This window comes from Tachyglossus aculeatus, chromosome 21 (assembly GCF_015852505.1).
Source record: "Tachyglossus aculeatus isolate mTacAcu1 chromosome 21, mTacAcu1.pri, whole genome shotgun sequence".
In the NCBI taxonomy this organism is placed as follows: Eukaryota; Metazoa; Chordata; class Mammalia; order Monotremata; family Tachyglossidae; genus Tachyglossus; species Tachyglossus aculeatus.
Window position 1 is genome coordinate 21,307,134 of NC_052086.1, and position 20,645 is coordinate 21,327,778.

General features: G+C 43.4%; 1 protein-coding gene across 2 annotated transcripts in view; it reads left to right on the plus strand.

Annotated features, from left to right (window-relative positions):
* The window catches only part of HECTD4 (HECT domain E3 ubiquitin protein ligase 4), a 227,360-nt gene that overhangs the window by 78,764 nt on the left and 127,951 nt on the right, over positions 1 to 20,645 (plus strand). For both annotated transcript variants that reach the window (XM_038763449.1, XM_038763450.1), the window contains exons 3-8: positions 2,372 to 2,461; positions 2,796 to 2,926; positions 7,705 to 7,813; positions 8,436 to 8,574; positions 12,187 to 12,357; positions 18,022 to 18,214. In XM_038763449.1, the coding sequence (XP_038619377.1) occupies positions 2,372 to 2,461; positions 2,796 to 2,926; positions 7,705 to 7,813; positions 8,436 to 8,574; positions 12,187 to 12,357; positions 18,022 to 18,214 (833 nt within the window). The remainder of the gene's footprint in view (positions 1 to 2,371; positions 2,462 to 2,795; positions 2,927 to 7,704; positions 7,814 to 8,435; positions 8,575 to 12,186; positions 12,358 to 18,021; positions 18,215 to 20,645) is intronic.

Here is a 20,645-nt window from a genome sequence, read left to right on the forward strand (position 1 = left end):
AGGGACTGTCTCTGTATGTTGCCAATTTATACTTCCCAAGCGCTTAGTACAGTGCTCTGCACATAGTAAGCGCTCAATAAATACGATTGATGATGATGATCATGTACCTATCTCAGCGCTTAATACAGTGCCTGGCACAGAGTTAAATGCTTAGCGAATACCCTTAAAAAAAGCTAAAAACTAAAAATGCAGTTGATTGATTTAGTTTCCCAGTCTGTGTTGTCGGTGGTGTTGCCTAACCGTTTCCTAACCATAACTAGTTATGTGACCCCTCAACCTTCAAAGCCCTACTGAGAGCTCACCTCCTCCAGGAGGCCTTCCCAGACTGAGCCCCCTTTTTCCTCTCCTCCTCCCCATCCCCCCCGCCCTACCTCCTTCCCCTCCCCACAGCACCTGTGTGTATGTTTGTACAGATTTATTACTCTATTTTAATTGTACATATTTACTATTCTATTTATTTTGTTAATGATGTGCAGCTAGCTTTAATTCTATTTGTTTTGACGATTTTGACACCTGTCTGCATGTTTTGTTTCGTTGTCTGTCTCCCCCTTCTAGACTGTGAGCCCGTTGTTGGGCAGGGACCATCTCTGTATGTTGCCAACTTGTACTTCCCAAGCGCTTAGTACAGTGCTGTGCCCACAGTAAGCGCTCAATAAATACGACTGAATGAATGAATGAATTGCCTTGTTTGGGCCAGGTGGCACTGCTCACACTTCAAAAGCCTCAAGCTTTTGGCCGTGAATTGGACACCCAGCATAAGCAGGGAAGCAGTGTGGCTTAGTGGATAGAAACGGGACAGGGAGTCAGGAGGACCCGAGTTCTAATCCTGACTCTGCCACTTCTCTGCTGTGTGACCTTGGGGAGGTGACTTAACTTCTCCAGGCCTCAGTTACCTCGAGGACCTGAGTTCTAATCCTGGCTCTGCCACTTGTCCGCTGTGTGACCTTGGGGAGGTGACTTAACTTCTCCGGGCCTCAGTTACCTCATCTGTGAGGGACAGGGACGGTGTCCAACCTGATTAACCTGTAATAACTTGTATTTACACAGGTGCTTAGTAAGCACTTAACAAGTACCCTAATAATAATGATAATAATTCTTATTAAATTGGCTGAATTGAGAGGAAGGCTGGGGATTAGACAGAACCCATGGATCCCCAGGCCCCCGGGGGCAGGTTGGGAGGGCACAATGCCACATCTGCCTCTGCTCCGGCCACGCTCAGACCTTTGGTTCACCACTTTTCAGGAGAGGACGGCAGCAGTTGTCCAGGGGAGTCAGAAACTACTAGGGGCTTTGCAGAGTTCCTCAATGGCCTGCTGGGCCTCGGGAAGGAAACGCTACATCGTGTTTCAAGGGAGAAACAAAGATTCATGAGTTCATAGGACAGATGAGGCCTTCCCGGACTGAGCCCCTTCCTTCCTCTCCCCCTCTCCATCCCCCACCATCTTACCTCCTTCCCTTCCCCACAGCACCTGTATATATGTATATATGTTTGTACATATTTATTACTCTATTAATTTATTTTACTTGTACATATCTATTCTATTTATTTTATTTTGTTAGTATGTTTGGTTTTGTTCTCTGTCTCCCCCTTTTAGACTGTGAGCCCACTATTGGGTAGGGACTGTCTCTGTATGTTGCCAACTTGGACTTCCCAAGCGCTTAGTACAGTGCTCTGCACACAGTAAGCGCTCAATAAATACGATTGATGATGATGATGAGATCGTGGCTAGAGAAGCAGCGTGGCTCAGTGGAAAGAGCCCGGGCTTGGAAGTCAGAGGTCACGGGTTCAACCCCCGGCTCCGCCAGTTGTCAGCTGGGTGAGTTTGGGCAAGTCACTTCACTTCTCTGTGCCTCAGTTACCTCATCTGGAAAATGGGGATTAAGACTGAGCCCCGCCTAGTACAACCTGATCACCCTGTATCCTCCCCGGCGCTTAGAGCGGTGCTTTGCACGTAGTAAGCGCTTAAGAAATCAATCAATCAGTCAATCGTATTTATTGAGCGCTTACTATGTGCAGAGCACTGTACTAAGCGCTTGGGAAGTACAAATTGGCAACATCTAGAGACAGTCCCTACCCAACAGTGGGCTCACAGTCTCAAAGGGGGAGACAGAGAACAAAAGCAAACATACTAACAAAATAAAATAAATAGAATAGATATGTACAAGTAAAATAAATAAAGAAATAAAGAAATGCCATCATTATTATTATTCAGTGCTTAGGAACAGTGCCTTGCACATCGTAAGCGCTTAATAAATGCCATCATCATCAGATATATAAGCATGCCCTTCAGGTTTAGAGAAAGTTAGGATCAGCAAACTATTGAAGAACCAAATCATTGTAATGTATATTTTGCTGTTTGTTGTTTTCTAGGGGTTCGTTGAAAACATTTGTTCATACAGTCCACCTGTTACAGAAACAGACCGATCTGGGGTCCCTGCCTGTAGCCGACGTGTTGTACAGGTAGGTGTTAGCCTTGGAGTAGAGTTATTTTACCTTTGCTCTGAAATCGTGAGTACTTTACTGTAGATTTCTAAAGGCCAAGCCTTACCACTATCAAAATTAAGGTTAGAAGACTAGAAGTGTATGATCGAAGAAGGGCGTTCTCAATCGGTTTTAAAAAATTTTAGGTTTTTCTCAAATGCAGTTTTCTTTGACACGTTCCCCCCAAATCCCTTTAGACAAACCAGAGCGTCCGTAATTCTCCACGCCAACTAAATCGTTCTTCGACATGAGCTTTTTCCCTCTTACCGAAGTCGTTGGAATGACTTTGTGTTCTGGTTTTGCCCCTCTCAAGGTTGCTGCTTTTGGAAGGGGGGCCGGGATCCCCTTCCTGTCTGCTCGGAGGGAAGCACATGGTGTCGTGGGGATTTGAAGATATGTTGCCTGCACCTGATGGTAATACAGGCTCCAGTGCTGAGAATAAAGGTGATGACCATTTTTCACAGTGCTCTAAAGTAAGAGGAGCGGACAGTATTCGCAAAACCCAGCTTGTTGATGTAATTCCGAGGTCAAGATTGCTTAAAGGGGTTTGCTGCCTCTTCAGTCATTGAGTGGGTAAAAAGTGACATTTCACAAGACAAGGAAACCAGCAAGTTTGGGGACTCTTGGAGAGGGTAGGTGACAGTGGATTCATCGAAAGTACTTGTAGGAATTTGCATTGACACAGTGATGCCGGGCGAAGGTGAGAAAAGAGACATAAATCTTGGTATTTGCCTGGATTCATGCCAACTCCTTGTCAGGGGTGGGAGTCATTGTTTATATAGTCTTTGCCCTCCCAATTTTCTCACTGGGGTGATGGTGTGCAAAACGATTGTTGTCAACCCTCAGCCAACTCCAACACCTGCAGACACATTTCTCTCTGCCTTTAGTACCCTTGGTATATGTGTATTTAGTTGTACATTCAATTATTTATCTCGAGTACTCCATTTGTAATTATTTAAATTTATTTAAGCGCTTAGTACAGTGCTCTGCACACAGTAAGCGCTCAATAAATATGATTGATAAATACGATTGATGATTTAAATGTCTATCTCCCCTTTTAGTGTGTACGTTCCTTGTGGTCAGGGAGTACCACTCATTTATTTTTGTACTTTCCAAGCATTTTCATTCATTCAATCATATTTATTGAGCATTTACTGTGTGCAGAGCACTGTACTAAGCACTTGGGAAGTACACATTGGCAACATATAGAGACGGTCGCTACCCAACAATGGGTTTACAGTCTAAAAGGGGGAGACAGACAACAAAACAAAACAAGTAGTTTGGTGTCAATCAGAATAAATAGAATCATAGCTATATACACATAATTAATAAAATAAATATAGTAAATATGTACAAATAAAATAGAGTAATAAATATGTGCAAATATATACAAGTGCTGTGGGGAGGGGAAGGGGGTAGGGCAGAGGGAGGGATGGGGAGGAGGAGAAGGAGGAGGGAAAAAAGCGGGGGCTCAGTTTGGGAAGGCTCCCTGGAGGAGGTGAGCTCTCAGTAGGGCTTTGAAGGGAGGAAGAGAGCTAGTTTGGCGGATGTGTGGAGGGAGGGCATTCCAGGCCTGGGGGAGGACGTGGGCCGACAACGGGACAGGTGAGAATGAGGCACAGTGAGGAGGTTAGCGGCAGAGGAGCGGAGGGTGCGGGCTGGGCTGGAGAAGGAGAGAAGGGAGGTGAGGTAGGAGGGGGCGAGGGGATGGACAGCCTTGAAGCCGAGAGTAAGGAATTTTTGCTTGGTTCGAAGGTTGACAGGCAACCACTGGAGATTTTTGAGGAGGGGAGTGACATGCCCAGAGCGTTTCTGTACAAAGATAACCCAGGCAGCAGAGTGAAGTATAGACCGAAGTGGGGAGAAACAGGAGGATGGGAGATCAGAAAGGAGGCTGATGCAATAATCCAGTTGGGCTTGGATGAGAGATTGAACTAATTTCTCTAGAACAAAATATGCAGGACTGAAATTTTCGGAGTTAGACCATCCTTCAGGACAGATTTTGGTTTGTGTCCCAAAGAAGATTTTAATAATTTGAGTTTTCAGTTAGTCATTTAGAAATGGAAAAGAAATATTGATTTAGGGCTCAGAAAGCAAATTAAAAATTTTTAAGAGCTTTGCTATGCAAATTCTAGGTTGATTTTTATTAAGCAGTTGAAATAGGAAAGGCCATTTCATTTTATTCCCATTATGAATCATTAAAGATAGTGAAACTACGTTCTGAGACATTTCTGGATTCTCCTGCCTGATTTTCCGTATGAAACAAATGAAGTTTGAGTTTTTATGTTAGCATTAAATGAAATCACCCCTTCTCCTTCCCCGTTGCCATCTTCAACTGTTTGCTTTCCAGTGGCTTTTTCCCACTGCTTTTAAACATGCCCGTGTATCCCCTTTCGTAAAGAAAACCCTCCCTTGACCCCAAAGCGCTCTCCGATCATCACCCCGTCTCCTTCCTACTCTTCCTTTCCAAACTCCTCCAGCGAGTTGTTTATATCTGCTGCCTCCCCTTCCACTCAGCCCAATCTCTCCTTGATCCCCTGCAATCTGAATGATCGTTTTCAAGTAGTGGGAGCAAGAGGAAGAAGCAGAGGTACAGTTTGTAATAGCCCAAGTATTGGAAAGCGAAAAAAACTGAAATAAGTGAATAAATGAGTACCGTGCTTTCATATAAAACAAGGGTTGTATCCTTGCAAGGAAAATATATGCTGTAGTTTATTTCCCCTATGCTTTGGCATCTGCTTATTCATTCATTCAGTCATGTTTATTGAGCATTTACTTTGTGCAGAGCACTGTACTAAGCACTTGGAAGGGACAATTCAGCAATAGAGACAATCCCTGCCCACACTGGGCTTACAGTCTAGAAGGAGGGAGACAAATCAACAGACGTCAATATAATAAATAGAATTATGGATATGTACATAATATACTCAAGTGCTGTGGGGGGGAGGGAGAGTAGAGCAGAGGGAGCGAGTCAGGGCGACATGGAGGGGAGGCGGAGCTGGGGAAAAGGGGGCTTAGTCTGGGAAGACCTCTTGGAAGAGGAGAGCCTTCAGTAGGGCTTCGAAGGGGTAATTTTTATTGGCGGATTTGAGGAGGTAGGGCATTCCAGACCAGGGGTAGGATGTGGGCCAGGGGTCGATGGTGGGACAGGCGAGACCGAGGCCCAGTGAGAAGGTTTAGCACCAGAGGAGTGGAGTGTGCGAGCTGGGCTGGAGAAGGAGAGAAGGGAGGTGAGGTAAGAGAGGGCAAGGTGATGGAGTGATTTGAAGCCAATAGTGAGGAGTTTTTGCTTGATATGGAGGGAATGAGGTCTGATGCGCATATGGAGGGGGTGGCACTTGAGAGGAGGGAGGAGATCTCCTCTGAAGATACTGCTGGGAAGGATGGGAAAATAGAAGAGGAGGCCGAGAGGAGCAGGGGTGGAGAAGAGAGGGGCGATTTTGGGGAGCTCAGATTTGATGGTGTTAATTTTCCCAGTGAAGTAGGTGGCCCGATTGTTGAGGGGGAGGGGGAGGGGGCCTGAGGAGGGAGTTAAATGTCCGGAACGACTGACGAGGTTGATGGGCATGGGTGTCAATAAGGGAAAAGAAATAGTTTTGCCGGCAGTATTAAGGCACGAAAGGACAAACGTAAAGTGGACAAGATTGGCTTGCATATGTACAACTGTTTTTTTTTAATACTCTAATGCCGCATCCAGGCGTATAAACATTGCTGGGAAAAGTTCCCTAATTTTCCTGTTGCATTTTTAACCCAAACGTGGCAGAATGTAAATCACTAAATATATAATTGTTAAGGGGGCATTGGGGTGTCATGAATGACACTGGGAATCGGGAATGAATTGGGAATGCTTCCTGGAGGAAATGGAATTTCAGAATGACTTTGGAGATGGGGATAGCTCTGGGCTGTGGACCGAATAGGATGTTCTCGACTGTGAGAAAGTGGTCAGAGGCAGGAGAGCTGAGAGTGAGGAATGTACAAAATGGAAGTTGTTATGAGCATGGGCAGGAGAGCTGGAGGTGGAGAGAGCAAATATTTAAGGGGGAGCTGGTGGAAAACGTTGAAGCTATTTGTCAGGAGGGAAATAGGTAGCCTTTGGAGGATTTTGAGAAGTGGAGACAGATGTGCCAAGCGATACAGCTAGGCACATGAGAAGTAGCTTAGTCTAGTGGCTAGAGCACGACCCTGGGAGCCAGAAGGCCCTGGGTTCTAATCCCGGCTTCACTACTTGTCTGCTGTGTGGCCTTGAGCAAGTCACTCCACACTTCTCTGGGCCTCAGTTACCATATCTGTAAAATGAGGATTAAGGCTGTGAGCCCCAGGGACTCGAACCTGATTAGCTTGTATCTACCCCAGCACTTAGAACAGTGCCTGGCACATAGGAAGCATGTAACGAATACCACTATTGTTATTATTATTTTAATAAATACCATAGGGAAAAATAGCAACGTTTTAGCAAGCTGATCCAGGTAGCAGAATGCAGTGTAGACTGAAAAAAGAGGCAGAGGAAGCAGGGAGACGGCTAATACAATAATCTAATTCGGGAGATGACGAGACCTAGAACAAGGGCAGTGGACATTTGGATGGAGAGGAAGGGTGGATCTCTGTGCTGTTGTGGAGGAAAAACCGGTAGGATTTAGCAACTGAACAGACTGAACGAACTAATTAAAACACAGCGAGGCATTGAAGGCACAAGTGATTTCACAAGCTTTCAGGGCCAGGGCGGGGGTTGGTGGTGCCATTTATGATGGAAAACTTAGGAGGAGTGGATTTAGTCCAGAAGACGAGTTCAATTTTATTTACGACAATGCGAAGACATCCGTGCGGAGATGCCCCGGAGACGAGCGGAAATGTGAGCGTGTGGAGCTGAAGTTGTCCTGTGAGGTAGATTTGGGAATCTTCTGCATAGAGGTGGTAGCCTAAGCCAAGTGAGAGGATGAGCTGAGTGAGATGGGGATCCAAGACTGAGTCTTGTGAGACATCCAGAGGTAAGGGGAGCCAGGAAAGGAGACGTAGAAGCAGTGGGCGGACAAGTGGAAGGAGAGCCAGGCGAGTACTACGGTGGAGAAACCAAAGTACCCAGAATAGCGACTCATTTTGAAGCACCGCTCAAAGAACGTGAAGAGGTCTGGCACGTGGACTCCTTCATACGGATAGCCTTAGGAGACGGATTTTTCTAACTAATGTTTGCATCGATGAAGATATTAAAATTAAAAATGTTTCAGATGCCGATTTGGGACGCTGCCTCACAGCAGATGGCCTCTACCTGTATACCACTAATTCTGTTGGTAGAGGAGTAAGCAAATTAGGATCTGGATTACATGGAACTTTACGGTAAGAGATATGGAACTTACTCAATGTCGTATTATTGCCAGTTGTTGCCAAATTGTACTTTCCAAGCACTTAGTACAGTGCTCTGCACACAGTAAGTGCTCAATAAATACAATTGAATGAATGAAATATCACGTTGTAGTGGAGTATTTCCTCCTTGCAAGTCTTCCCTGAGGAAAATATCAGCTCCTGAAGAGTGGAAGCAAGTCCATAGAAGCCACAGAAGGACTGTGGTTAAAAGATGTAGAAATTTGATTTTTTTTATTACGATATCAATAGATTTTTTTTGGTTTGAAAATGGGATAGATTTTCCCTTGCTCAGACTCGATATTGAACAAGTAGGGAGAATAGCCATACATTTTAGTTGCTTTAGTATATCATGTCAGTGCCGTTTTCACGAGCAATATTTCAAAAACAACTTTTCGCCCTTCCGTTTCCAACATCTGCTGAACAAGTTTAGTCACCTAGTTTATTATTATGTACTTTTTCTCAACCCCTGCCGTTTGCAGTTGTTTAAAACCTTCATTTTATTTTCGGATCAGGAATGTTGCTTTGTCACTTTATAGTTGAGTTCAAAGTCCAGCAAGTCCCACAAGTAAATGTAGTGCATATTTATCTTCCACAGAGGTTTTGTGTACTGCCGTAATGAAGAGCTGGAGCCAGGATGGATTGCTTTCGGCAATGGCAATCTACTTCATCGGCCTGTCTCTTTTGATAATAAGCCTCACTCCCTCTTCCAGGTCATTGACCAGAACACCCTTCAGGTAAAAAAAAATTTTTTTTTTTAAAAAGGCCATTGTGTTTTATATTTAGGAAAGAGTAAGAAAATGTCCTGAAGTTGTCAGGAACAGTAGTTTTGCAGTGAATAGATTCATCGTGCCAGAAAAACCTTTTTTTATGAATTTGGTTTTCTAGAGAAGCCCTCTCATTTCATGTACTTACCAAGCGTTGGTCAAAATCATCATCATCATCAGTCGTATTTATTGAGCGCTTACTGTGTGCAGAGCACTGTACTAAGCGCTTGGGAAGTACAGGTTGGCAACATATAGAGACAGTCCCTACCCAACAGTGGGCTATTAGAAGCCACAGTGCACTAGTTGCAGTTCAGAAAACACACGAAGTCCTGACTCCATTTTTCCAAAGACCCATCAGCCACTACTTATAAATAGTAATAATAATAATAATAATGGCATTTGCTAAGCGCTTACTACATGCAAAGCACTGTTCTAAGCCCTGGGGAGGATACAAGGTGATCAGGTTGTCCCACGGGGGCCTCACAGTCTTCATCCCCATTTGACAGATGAGGGAACTGAGGCCCAGAGAAGTGAAGTGACTCACCCAAGGTCACACAGCAGACATGTGGCGGAGCCAGGATTCGAACCCATGACCTCTGACCCCAAAGCCCTTGCTCTTTCCACTGAGCCACGCTGCTTCTTTGTAGCGATGATGGTAGTATGATGGTATTAGTAGTAGTGATGGTACTAAGTAGTACTACTTAGTAGTAGTGATCGTATTTATTTTGCGCTGACTGTTTATTATAGAGCGAGGGAAAAACACACAGGTGAAATTTTGGCATGGTGCCTGGATCTCACGGTGTTCAGAATTTAAGAATATGAGAGGGGATGAGCAACAGACGCATGAAGAAGGATGAAAAAGTAAAAACCATAAAACAACCTAAGATAAGGATAGCCAAGTATGCAACAAGAGGTTAAGGCATTGGGGTTAGAGGAACAGAGTCCAAAAGTCACAGCCGTGGCCACCGTCACAGCCTTACCAGTTTCCTGAAAGTTGAGAACGCCTCACGGTACCACTACTCATCATCATCATCATCAATCGTATTTATTGAGTGCTTACTGTGTGCAGAGCACTGTACTAAGCGCTTGGGAAGTATAAATTGGCAACATATAGAGACAGTCCCTACCCAACAGTGGGCTGATGAGAATCCTGGTGCCATATGAGAGAAGATCCTCACCCCGTGGCCTAGTGTCAGGGGACTGACGGAGGACCCCGCGTTGTCACTACTTTCTCCAACTGTAGAAAATACAACTTTGATCAGTTTGAGATGATTTTCAGTATTTTCTTAGAAGCAAGAGAGAGGGCCTGGGTATTTGTGGGTGATGTCCCTCATGTTTTGGAAAGGACAGCTCCTAATTCTGCTTTCTGGTGTCGAGAAATTAGAGCAGTTTATTGATTTCCAGAGATTAGATGCAGTGCTTATTATCAATCAATCAGTCAATCAATTATTATGTTTTCAAGAAGGTCAACAAAGTAAATTAAACTTTAGTTTTTAGTCAGGTTACGCTTTTGGAATAGGTATCACTCCTAGAGTTGGAGATCTATTTTATTCTGTAAGTTTTAGGGGACAGAATAATCAACTTGCAACTAATCAATGCGTTGCTAACTTGTACTTCCCAAGCGCTTAGTACAGTGCTCTGCACACAGTAAGCGCTCAATAAATACGATTGATGATGAACTTGCACTATAATGCATTTAGGGGTAAACACCAAGTTATTCTCAAGATTGTTTAGAAAGTTTCTTTAGAGGATAAAGGTGTAAGTGTCTTTGACATTGTTCATTCATTCAGTCGTATTTATTGAGCGCTTACTGTGTGTAGAGCACTGTACTAAGCGCTTGGGAAGTACAAATAGGCAACATATAGAGACGGTCCCTACCCAGCAGCAGGCTCACAGTCTTCCATGGTGGAGATATTATTTCTTCCAAGAAGCAGCATGGCCTAGTGGCAAGAGCACGGGCTTGGGACTCAGAGGCCATGGTTCTAAATCCCGGCTCTGCCACTTGTCTGTTGTGTGACCTTGGGCATGTCACTCAGTTTTTCTCTGCCTCAATTACCTCATCTGTAAAATGGGGATGGAGACTGTGAGTCCCATGTTGGACAGGGACTGTGTCCAACCTGATTGCCTTGTAGTCACCCCACCGCTTAGAACAGTGCTTGGCACATAGTAAGCGCTTAACAAATGCCAAAATAATTATTAATATTCTGTGTTCCTGTCTATATGAGAATGAACACTTCCACAGAAAAGAAGAAATGGCAAGGAATTATTTTTTTTAATTTGCATTTATGTGGTCAGTGATAATAACTAGAAGCAGCATGCCTAGTGGAAAGGGCACGGACCTGGGAATCAGAAGACCTGGGTTCTAATTCTGGCTCTGCCACTTGTCTGCTGTGTGACGTTGGGCAAGTCCCTTAACTTCTGTCTGCCTCAGTTACCTCATCTGTAAAATGGGAATTAAGACTGTGAACCCTATATGGGACAGTGACTGTCTAATCTGATTATCTTGTATCTCCCCCAGCATGTAGTACAGTGCCTGACACATAGTAAGTGCATAACAAATTACATAATAAGTGGCATTTGTTAAGCGCTTACAATGCGCCAAGCCCTGTTCTGTGTGCTGGGTAAAGTGCAATCAGTTCATTCATTCAATCAAATTTATTGTGCACTTACTGTCTTCAAAGCCCCGTACTAAGTGCTTAGGAGAGTATGCTGTGACAATAAACAGACACATTTGCTGCCCACAGTGAATTTATAGGCTAGGTTGAGACATTATCCCTTTCCCATGTGGGACTAGCAGATTAATGGGGAGAGGGAATAGATAGTTTCCATTTTATAGATGAGGAAACTGAGGAACAGAGCAGTTAAGTGATTTGCCCCAGGTCACACAGAAAGTAGGTGGCAGAGCTGGGTTGAGAACCCAGGTACCCTCATACCCAAGCTTGTGCTGCTTCCCATGTAAGAACATCAAAGTATGATCATTTTTATGTGATTTTTGGAAGGCAGTTTTCAACCTTTTATAAATGTCTTGGTTGCTGGTATTTATCTTGACAGCACTATCAAATTCCGTAAAATATTGTTTTGATTAGAAGGGACTCCTTAAATGCCTCTTCTGAAGTTTAATTGGTATGAAAAGGCAAGGTTTTAGGTTCTAAAAGTACATATTAATCAATGGTATTGGATTGCTTGCTGAGTGCAGAGCACTGTACTAAATGCTTAGGATATAATAATAGACTAGGTAGACATGATGCCTGCCCTCAAAGGAGTGTGCAGTAAAGCCAGAGCAACAGTAAGCACTCAATAAATACCACTGATTGATTGACCTATTGCATTTAAGGTGATTCGAACACATTTTTGTGATTAAAGTGCACCTGGAAGTGATCTTGGTCATTTTTACCTGAATCGAACAAACAGTGCAGCATCGGCCATTTGGCGGCTGGTGCCCTCTGTTCGCTCAATTTTGGAGCACTTTTTATAAGTCAAATGAGTTGAATTTGGTAAGTAATATTTAGCCGGCACAAGGAAGCGTTAAATGGCGAGCTCTCAGTGGATTTCAGTGTCACGAGCTTTTCTTCCCAAATCCAGGTATGTCAGGTGGTGCCAATGCCAGCAAACCACTTTCCGACGGGCAGCACTATGAGCACTGTGCATCTTTCTTCGGATGGCACTTATTTCTATTGGATCTGGTCGCCTGCCAGTCTCAATGAAAAAACACCCAAGGGGCACTCTGTCTTTATGGACATTTTTGAACTTGAGGTAAGTTTAACTGCAAATACTTTTCTCTATATTCAGTTTCATTGTTGGCGCAAACGACCGTAGGTTATGAGAAAGAAGATGAAGTCTGTTTTCTGCTCTAAGCCTGTTAGGCGCGGGGAACGTATCTGCCCGTTTGTCTGTATTGTACTCTCCCAAGCGCTTAGTACAGTGGTCTGCACATAGGAAGAGCTCGGTAAATACTCCTGATTGGTCGAAACCTTTGCGTAGTCAATTTCAGCTGTAAATTAAGTAAAATATCCACTGTCAATTGAGTTATTTTTACTAAACTGATTTATTTCGGAACCATTTTATCGTCTGCGCAGATATCCAAGGTGAAAACAATGTTTTGCCGATTTAGTATATTTATTTTAGTTCACCTAGGGGAAATTTAGACGGTAAATTGTTGCCACTTATTTACCATACTAGTTTAATGGGTAAATTGGGTTCGGATTACTGCCTTTCATGCTCTACTTGTTGTGGTGATGGAAATGAAAAATGATTAACTTGATTGAATTACTGTCCAATCATTTGCAGTCTTCTGTCAATTGGCTCCTGGAAGAGTTGGGGCAGTGGAGAGAATAAGAGTAGCCCAGAGTCTCCTGTTTCCCCAACTGAGTGGTTCTAAAGACAAAGAAAGATCACACTCTAAATGCATCTTCCAGCTTGGCTCAACATTTTTCTTCTCAACTGTTTCCTCAGAGTAGTTTGGGCGATTCTCGCGAGGTGCTGGGAAAAATGCCAACACACCCTGCTCTCTCTACTTATTTTCTTTGCAAATTCTAGTTAGAAAGTATGCCATTTCCCTCAGTGACGATTAAACTCCATCAGTCTCATGAGGCCCCTTAACTCTTTTAAGCACACATGTTTAATTTGGTAGGGCACAGGCAGTTTGTCCTTAGGCCTTCTATTTTTCATTTATCCCTGACTCAGGAAGATTTTCATTGGAAATGACAAAATCTTTAAAGAAGCCGTTCCTGGTAGAGCTGACTGCTTTCCTACCAGATAATAACGAGCTTTTTGTAAGAATGCTCACCATCGTTATAATAATGTTGGCATTTATTAAGCGCTTACTACGTGCAAAGCACTGTGCTGTCAAATTGTTTTCAAATTACCATTATGAGCATGGCGCCCTGCTAGGCACTATGTAAATCACAATGCAGTGGATATGAGATCTAGACTGTCGGCTTCTTGTGGGCAGGGAGCATTTCTACCAACTCTGTAGTATTAAACTCTCCCAACTGCCAAATTCAGTGCTTCGCACGCAGTAAGCACTCAATAAATACCTTTGATTGATTGATCCGACTCGGATCCTCTGAAGACTTTCCGTTCTAAATTAGACTCCATTCATATGGATGTGTGCAAATGAAACTCCCTAAGTGTGAAATACAGAAGTTGCAAGAGCTAAGATTAAAATAGCATTTGTGTTGCTTAGGGAGTAGGGTGCTCTTATTCATCTTTGATCCCTTTATCGAGCTGTGGGGGGTGGCTGAAGGACCCAACCACATTAATTCCTGTAATAATAATGCTAGATGTTAGTATTAAGGGCCAAAGTACTATGTTAAGCACGTGGTAGGTACAGGTAATTAACTATAACTAGGAATGAATCTTTGGGTGCACGATGTATGTCTGTTCTATATATTTCTAGAAATCCATACAGTGGTTGAGCTAGAATGATTTGAATTTCTGTGGTTTATCCATTTACCCCTTGACTCAGACTGCTATCACTTCACAAATTGTCTTCTCCAAAATGAGAATGTTTATGAAAAGGCCATGAATAAGGACTGTAGATAGTGTGAGTTTTTAAAAAAGTGATTTAGCTTTAATAAAATCTGAAGGAAATTGAGTGTAAATGAAAAGGATTACAGATTTTATTTGAATTTTTTTCACCTACGCAGTATTAGAGAAGCAGCATGGCTTAGTGGAAAGAGCACGGGCTTGGGAGTCAGAGGTCATGGGTTCTAATCCCAGCTCTGCCACTTATCAGCTGTGTGACTTTGGGCAAGTCGCTTAACTTCTCTGTGCCTGTTACCTCATCTGTCAAATGGGTATTAAGATTGTGTGCCCCACGTGGGACAACCTGATTACCTTGTACCTACCCCAGCGCTTAGAACAGTGCTTTGCAGATAGTAAGTGCTTAACAAATACCATTATTATTATTATTATTTTGTCTATAAAAGCAACACATTACTCTTTCAGCATTTGCAAATAATATACATGGCTACATAAATGTTCAACATCATAAGTGCTTATTTGCAAACAGCAATTTTCAGACAACCGTGCTTAATTTAGGGTATTGGACTGAACTATCAATCTCACCATGTGTGCTAGCTACCCAAGTGAAATCCCCAGGAAAGCATTTCTGTGATATTTAAAAATAGCTCAACCCTTCAAAATACATGTTAATTTTGTTGATGAACATGAATGTACACTCAGTTCTCCTTTAGAAAAAATTACACTGTAGTATTTTTACCAAATGTCCAATGCCATGTGTATATAAACTACTGTTTGTTTTTTTTTAAAGTTCCCCTGATTCTGCCATCTCATTCTACCCAAAAGACATAGTGAAAGCATAGAGAGGGGATTTAGCAGTCAGCTGAATGTGAGAACTGAAAAATGGTGTTGAGTTGAGGATGATATCATGGTTGAGGGCTTTTGGGATAGATAGGATGGCAAAGTTATTAGAAGAGATGAGAAATATAGGAGGAGTGGGCGCAGGAGGGAAAATGAGTTCAGTTTTAGAAATGTTGATTTTTGCAATGCTGGTGGGACATCCAAGCGGAGATGCCATGGAGGCAAGAGAAAATGGGAGAGTTGAATAACCGAAAAGGCCTGACCTAAAGAGGTTAATTTGGGATTCAGCCACATAGAGGTTGTAGCTGAATCGATTCAAGTGGCCGAGCTCCCTTGGAATGAGAACCCCATGTGTTACGGGACTGTGTCCCATCTGATTAACTTGTAGCATTTCCATTGCTTAGACCAGTGCTTGGCACGTTAAGCGTTTAGCTTAATAATAATAGTAGTAGTAGTAATATTAGTAATACAAAAAAGAGAGATTATGAAATTAGAAGAGTAGCAGATGTAAAACAGAGCTTTGTGGATCGCCAACAGTCAGGGGATAAAAAGTGGAAGTTGAAGCAGCAAATGAGACTGAAAAGAAGCAAGTCAAGAGTGTTTGGAGGTCAGTACTTGCGTTGGCAAAACCAAGGTCTCCGCTAGCAGGCCCAAGAAGGAGGGGGTGGCCAACAATGTGGATGGCAGTCAAGAATGTGATAAGGATTAGGACAGAGCAGAGTTTGTTGGATGTGACTGTGTGGTGATCATCAGTGACCGTGGAGACCAAGGTCTCGGTGGCTTGAAGTGGATGAAAAAGTTACTGAAGGAGAGCACGGAGTTAGTTGGTGGAGAGGAAGTGAAGACAACGACCCGTTTAAAGAGTGTGGGTAGGGATGGGAGCCAGGAATTAAGGCAGTGGCTGGAGAGACCTGTAGGACCATTTTTTTTATTAAAAAAAAGAGACACTTTAGTGAGTCTGAAGACAGAGGGGGATGGAATCAATCAGTAGACTATTTTGAGTTGCCTACTTTGGGCAGAGCCCTGGTTTAAGCATTTGGGAGAGTAAGGTAGAATGTGTAGGCATGCTCCTTGCCCTCAAGAAGCTTTATGTCTCTCAGTGGGGGCAGACACTAAAATCAATTACAGGTAGGCAGAAGAAATAGAATGCAAAGACATATGTAAGTGCAACAGAGGTATGTGTGTTTCCATTCATTCAGTCGTTTTTTTTGAGCGCTTACTGTGTGCAGAGCACTGTACTAAGCGCTTGGAAAGTACAGTTCAGCGAGAGAGACAATCCCTGCCCAAACCGGTCTTACAGTCTAGAAGCACTTAGTTGATTAGGAAGTGCCTATGTTGCCATTTGTGGGGATAAAAGGTGGGGAGGAGAGGATAGGACAGGTTGAACGTAGTGGTCAGCGAGGAGAGGAAAGTGGGGGCAAGGGTTTTTAAGAGACGAGGAAGTGGGGTGTTAAGGGGGGGATTTAGAGAGTAAGTGGGCGACCTCCTGAGAGACAGCTAGTAAGTCTGAGGAAAGGCAAAAACCTCAGAATCCATGTATGTTCTTTACATGGGCAGAAATGTTCAAATACATATAACTCCAGCTCTCTGAGGTTGCATCATATCGCAGAGCTAAAGGAAAATACCCTACAGTCTCTAGACTGTGAGCTCATTGTGGGCAGGGAGTCTGATATTATATTGTTAACGATGGCATTTGTTAAGCGCTTACTCTGTGCAAAGCACTGTTCTAAGCGCTAGGGGGATACAATGGGGTCAGGTTGTCCCACATGGGGCTCACAGTCTTAATCCTCATTTTGCAGATGAGGTAACTGAGGCTCAGAGAAGTTAAGTGACTTGCCCAAGGTCACACAGCAGAAATGTGGCAGCGGCGGGATACGAACCCGTGACCTCAGACTCCAAAGCCCGGGCTCTTTCCACTGAGCCACGCTGCTTCCCCACACTGCTTGTTCTCTCCCAAGCACTTAGTACAGTGCTTTGCATACAGTAAGTGCTCAATAAATATGATTATTCATGGTATTCAGTAAGTAATCAATCATGTCTGTTGAAGAGAAGCAGCGTGGCTCAGTGGAAAGAGCCCGGGCTTTGGAGTCAGTGGTCGTGGGTTCAAATCCCGGCTCCGCCACTTGTCAGCTGTGTGACCTTGGGCAAGTCACTTAACTTCTCTGGGCCTCAGTTACCTCATCTGTAAAATGGGGGTTGACTGTGAGCCCCCCGTGGAACAACCTGATCACCTTGTATCCTCCCCAGCGCTTAGAACAGTGCTGTGCACATAGTAAGTGCTTAATAAATGCCATCATTGTTATTATTATTATTAACCCTTGGTAAACATGTTCCCTGCCCACAAGGAGCTTACAGTCTAGAGAGGGAGACAGGCATGAAAATAAATTCTGGTTGTATACTTAAGCGCTTTGTGTCTGAGTGTGGGGCAGATAAAGGGTACAAATCCATGTGCAGGCGCAAGAGTAGCTGCCGTACGTTAAGCAATGAACTAAATGCTGTGGTAATTGTAAAATAATCAATAAGGCAAAGCCGCTGTTCCATTTAGTGGCTCATAATCTAAATGGGGGTGGCACTAAACAAGTAGGAGCAGGAATGAAAACCAGATGAAAATAAATAGCTGTAATAGGCCTTGGAAGGTTGAGTCCTCAGGCTCCTGGCTGCTCCAGGCAACAGTGCCTGGTTACAAAATATCACAGCCTTCCCAAAGGAGTAATGGGAAGCTGGGAGGGCGGGCTTCGCTCCCACGGGGCCTGACAGAAAGAGGGAGGCTGATGTGGGCTGCAGATGGCTCTTCGTGGTCCGGGGGGCTTCCAGTCATGTGGCTCTGGTTTGCCTCACATTTTTTCTTTCCAAAAGAACTTCTCCGGAGCACCTTGCTGTGAGTTACAGGGAGCCTTTCAGGTAGAATCTCTGTTTTTGCGAGTTTCAAGATAACATGCTCAGGAAAAAAAATCATTTGCTGTGACCCAGTTGCCTCGACGACAAAGTTTTCAAATAGAAGGGATCAGCTTGTTAAATCAGATAGCTAAATTTAAAATGGAGCCTATGGACACAATTTTGAAGACCTCCCCCCCGCTTTTTTCCCCCGATTAGGTTGAAAACGGAATATGTGTAGCCAATCCTCTTCAGGAACGCATTATTCTCATGAGGAAAGAGGGAGAGTCTGCAAAAAGTATTAATGAGATGCTTCTGAGTCGGCTTTCGAGGTATAGGGCCTCCCCCTCAGCAACTCTGGCTGCCCTAACTGGCTCTACCATCTCCAATACTCTGAAGGAAGATCAAGCAGGTAAAACGGATTTCTCATTTCTGGTTTCAGTCACATTACACCTTGGTTCATTTAGTCTCTATTAAAAAAGTACTTAGGCATATATAGCCACAATTTTCTATTAGCCTAAACTGACCTTTTTTGACTTCCATTTGCCTTCGTAAGATGCCAACAGAGGGCTGATTGTGGCAGATTTCTTATAGAATTAAGCAATTGTGAATGATTTTAGCTGTGGAAAAATTAAATCAGCTGTATAAACCATCACCACTGTTTTAACTTATTTGCTGAAATTCCACATTTGCTGATAATTAACATATATGCTCACATATTTGCCCAGCTTTATGCATAATTTTTCCAACACTGAAGCGGGTGGGGCTCTTACACAGGCTCATATGATAATTAAGTCAAAGCAATAAGGAAAGCAGGAGAAAGTAGAAAATAAGTGGTGATGGGGTGGGGGAGGGAAAGGCAAGAGGGCACATGAGACTTTTTTTCTTTCTTCTCTTGCACTTAGTGAATTAACTCCTCCTCCATTCTCTTCCCACCCGGGAGCTTGCCTGCTGCAAAGAAGACTCTCCCTCCCATGACACAAGCTTGTGGTTGCTGCATTCCTCAGTTCTTACCCTTTTCCTCTTCTTGCCCAAGCCCACACCACTATCACTGCCTGACATTATGTGGATTAAAAAATAATCTCTTGTTTCCTCAGTATTGGGAAGGGGGAAAAGATTCAGTGGAGGCAATTATGGGAGTAAATATGGTATGTTGGGCAGACACTCTCACTGCTTATGATGCTAGTAACTATGATTGTGCTTAAGAGTCTGAATGGGATGAAGATTGGGGCCCAATAAGTTGTTCCTTTCGTATTATATATGTAGCAACCCCTGGTTGATGCTGGTTTTGAGGGGAACTCTTTGAAGCACTTAGTATAACCACAGTGCTTCCAGAAGAGCTTATCATCATCATCATCAATCGTATTTATTGAGCTCTTACTGTGTGCAGAGCACTGTACTAAGCGCTTGGGAAGTACAAGTTGTATTTTTAAGTCAGAAAGCAGTACACACAAACACTGTTGCTGAAAATAATGTATCAGGGCAAACGCAAATCAATATATCGCAAGCAGGATTTTATAATGTAATGAAAACAAATGTATCATCATCATCATCATCAATCGTATTTATTGAGCGCTTACTGTGTGCAGAGCATTGTACTAAGCGCTTGGGAAGTACAAATTGGCAACATATAGAGACAGTCCCTACCCAACAGTGGGCTCACAGTCCATTTCATTCATTCATTCATTCAGTCGTATTTATTGAGCGCTTACTGTGTGCAGAGCACTGTACTAAGGGCTTGGGAAGTACAAGTCGGCAACATAGACGGTCCCAACCCAACAACGGGCTCACAGTCTAGAAGGGGGAGACAGACAACAAAACAAAACGTGTGGACAGGTGTCAAGTCATCAGAATAAATAAAAATAAAGCTGGAGGCACATCATTAACAAAATAAATAGAATAGTAAATATGTACAAGTAAAATAAATTGAGTAATAAATCTGTACAAACATATATGCAGGGGCTGTGGGGAGGGGAAGAAGGTACACAGTCTAGAAGGGGGAGACAGACAACAAAACAAAACGTGTGGACAGGTGTCAAGTCATCAGAATAAATAGAAATAAAGCTAGATGCACATCATTAACAAAATAAATAGAATAGTAAATATGTACAAATAAAATAAATTGAGTAATAAATCTGTACAAACATATATACAGGTGCTGTGGGGAGGGGAAGGAGGTAGGGCGGGGGGGGATGGGGAGGAGGAGAGGAAAAAGGACTCAGTCTGGGAAGGCCTCCTGGAGGAGGTGAGCTTAGCAGGTGAGAAAGAAAGTGGCTAATTATTAGAGAATCTATCACTTTTCAATCTATCAGTAGCATTTTTTGAGCACTTAGTATGTGCAGAGAGCACTATACTAACTGCTTGGGAGAATATAACACAACAAAGATGGTAGACATGTTCCCTGCCCACAAGGAGTTCACAGTCTATAGTATTACATAAACAGTATTGTTAATAATGTACAGTTCTCTCAGAATCATGTATCAAAGAATCACATATCAGGGCTCAGGTCCAGATCCATTTCTGTTCCCCGTCTACACCCACTCCCATGGAGAACTCATTCATGCTCATGGCATCTCTGTGTGGATGATGCCCAAATTTGTCTCGCATTTCCTCCAACCTTCAAGGCATCCGTACGTGGATGGAAGCAGCATGGCCTAGTAGCAAGAGCACAAGTTTGGGAGTCAGAGGACTTGAGTTCTAATCCCAGCTCCACCCCTTGTGTGCTTTGTGACCTTGGGCAAGTCGCTTCATTTTTCTGTGCCTCAGTTACCTAAAAAGGGGATTGAGACAGCCCCATGTGGGACAAACTGATTATCGTGTTTCTACTCCAGTTCTTAGAAGAG